General features: G+C 45.2%; 1 protein-coding gene across 5 annotated transcripts in view; it reads left to right on the forward strand.

Annotated features, from left to right (window-relative positions):
• rusc2 (RUN and SH3 domain containing 2) overlaps positions 1 to 1,607 on the forward strand; it is a 44,016-nt gene that overhangs the window by 20,909 nt on the left and 21,500 nt on the right. For 4 of the 5 annotated variants that reach the window (XM_005730541.2, XM_005730542.2, XM_005730544.2 and 1 more), the window contains exon 3: positions 738 to 1,287. In XM_005730541.2, coding sequence (XP_005730598.1) covers positions 738 to 1,287 — 550 coding nt within the window. The remainder of the gene's footprint in view (positions 1 to 737; positions 1,288 to 1,607) is intronic. The other variant, XM_005730543.2, reaches the window with a different exon arrangement.

The raw sequence follows: 1,607 nt of genomic DNA on the forward strand, positions 1-1,607 counted from the left end.
GAATCTGTGTTTGATGTTTTTAGTTAAGTAAAGGTCAGTTTAATTACGTTACACAAACAAGTGATTATGATGTAATGTTTATTAATTGTCTCTCCCCTCCAACTGGTTGTGGCAGATAGCTGCACCTTCTCAGTCTTGTTCTGCTGGAGGTTTCTTCCTGTTAAAGGGGAGTTTTTCCTTCCCACTGTCGCCAAAGTGCTTGTTCATAGGGGGTCGTCTGATTGTTGGGGTTGTAAAGGCTTTGAACTTATAATATGAAGCACTTCGCGGTGACTGTTGTTGTTATTTATGTAGCTAAAACTAAATTGGTCAGTGAAGCAAGACCAAATCAACAACAGAGACAGAAATTACATCTGACTCAACAGAAAAGGCAAAATGGGGAGAAGAAACATAAAGAGCTCCTAAACTGTAAATTAAACTGAAACAGTGAAACCTTTAAATAGCAGTAACACTGGTATTAGTCTGGCACTGGCTCGTTTTAGACACTAGCCACCGTCTGCAGTTATCTGCTCATGTCTGAGGATTATTTTAGCACTTATGTAGACTGATGGGTATTAATATCAGTCGGTAACAGTGCCACTGCCACTGTGTCAAAGCAAATCTGGATTAGTCAGTTTAAGCCTTTGGTTTGTTTTTAATTTGACCTCTTAACCACAGCTAGTAATGTGTTTTATTTTATAATCTCTTGGAAAAAGTTCAACTTTCAGTCTTTTCTTTTCATATTCCTCGTTATTCAGCAGGATGATGATGATGATGATGATAATGACAATGATGAGGATGAGGAGAAGAAGAAGAATCAGCAGGGAGCTAAAGCTGGTCCTGTGATTGAAGGCCAGGTGTATGTCAACATTTCTCCTCCTCTGTCTGGTCGGGGCGTTATTGGAGCGTCTGCAGGAAGCCGTCCACGTTCTCGCAGCTACGATCGCAACCTGGACAAGTCTCCGTCTCCACGGCTCGGCTCGCTGGAGCGGATGCTGAGCTGCCCCGTCCGGCTCAGCGAGGGCGCTGCCGCCACCCCACCTCCTCCTCCGAGGGTCACCTCCTTCGCAGAGATAGCTAGAAGCAAACGAAGAAATGGAGGAGCGGGTGGATCGCCCTCGGTGAAGGCTGCTTCAGACGCCGTCTCCTCTCACTCGCACTCCTCAGTGGACTTTTCTCCGATCCTGGAGCAGCGTGTCGAGGCTGACAGTCAGGCCCTGTCGCCTGTGCCCTTTACCAGATGTTACAGTCAAGGCAGCATAGAGCGACACCTGGAAGGGGGGAGAGAAACCCGGGCCAAGGCAGAAGGTACACCACCTCTTACACTGCACAACAACAGTGTAAACCTCATTTATTCCTTCATTTAGGTTGCAAAGGGACAGAAGAGCTTAAACTGACAGTTTTTACACTTAGAGAATTTCCCATCTACAAATCCGCCTCGAGCACATTAGCATTCATTTGTTCTCCTTCTGTCCACCTAATAAATGGAAGATACATAGTTTCCTTTGAACTAGGGCTGCTCAATTAATCGAATTTTAATCACGATTACGATCTGGGCTTTCAACGATCATTAAAAATGACTGAGCCGATTATTAGCCCCTCCCTCATTTATCCGCGACACCTTAAAG

The sequence above is a fragment of the Pundamilia nyererei genome, unplaced genomic scaffold (assembly GCF_000239375.1).
Source record: "Pundamilia nyererei isolate P.nyererei 1_Seehausen unplaced genomic scaffold, PunNye1.0 scaffold00038, whole genome shotgun sequence".
NCBI lineage: Eukaryota > Metazoa > Chordata > Actinopteri > Cichliformes > Cichlidae > Pundamilia > Pundamilia nyererei.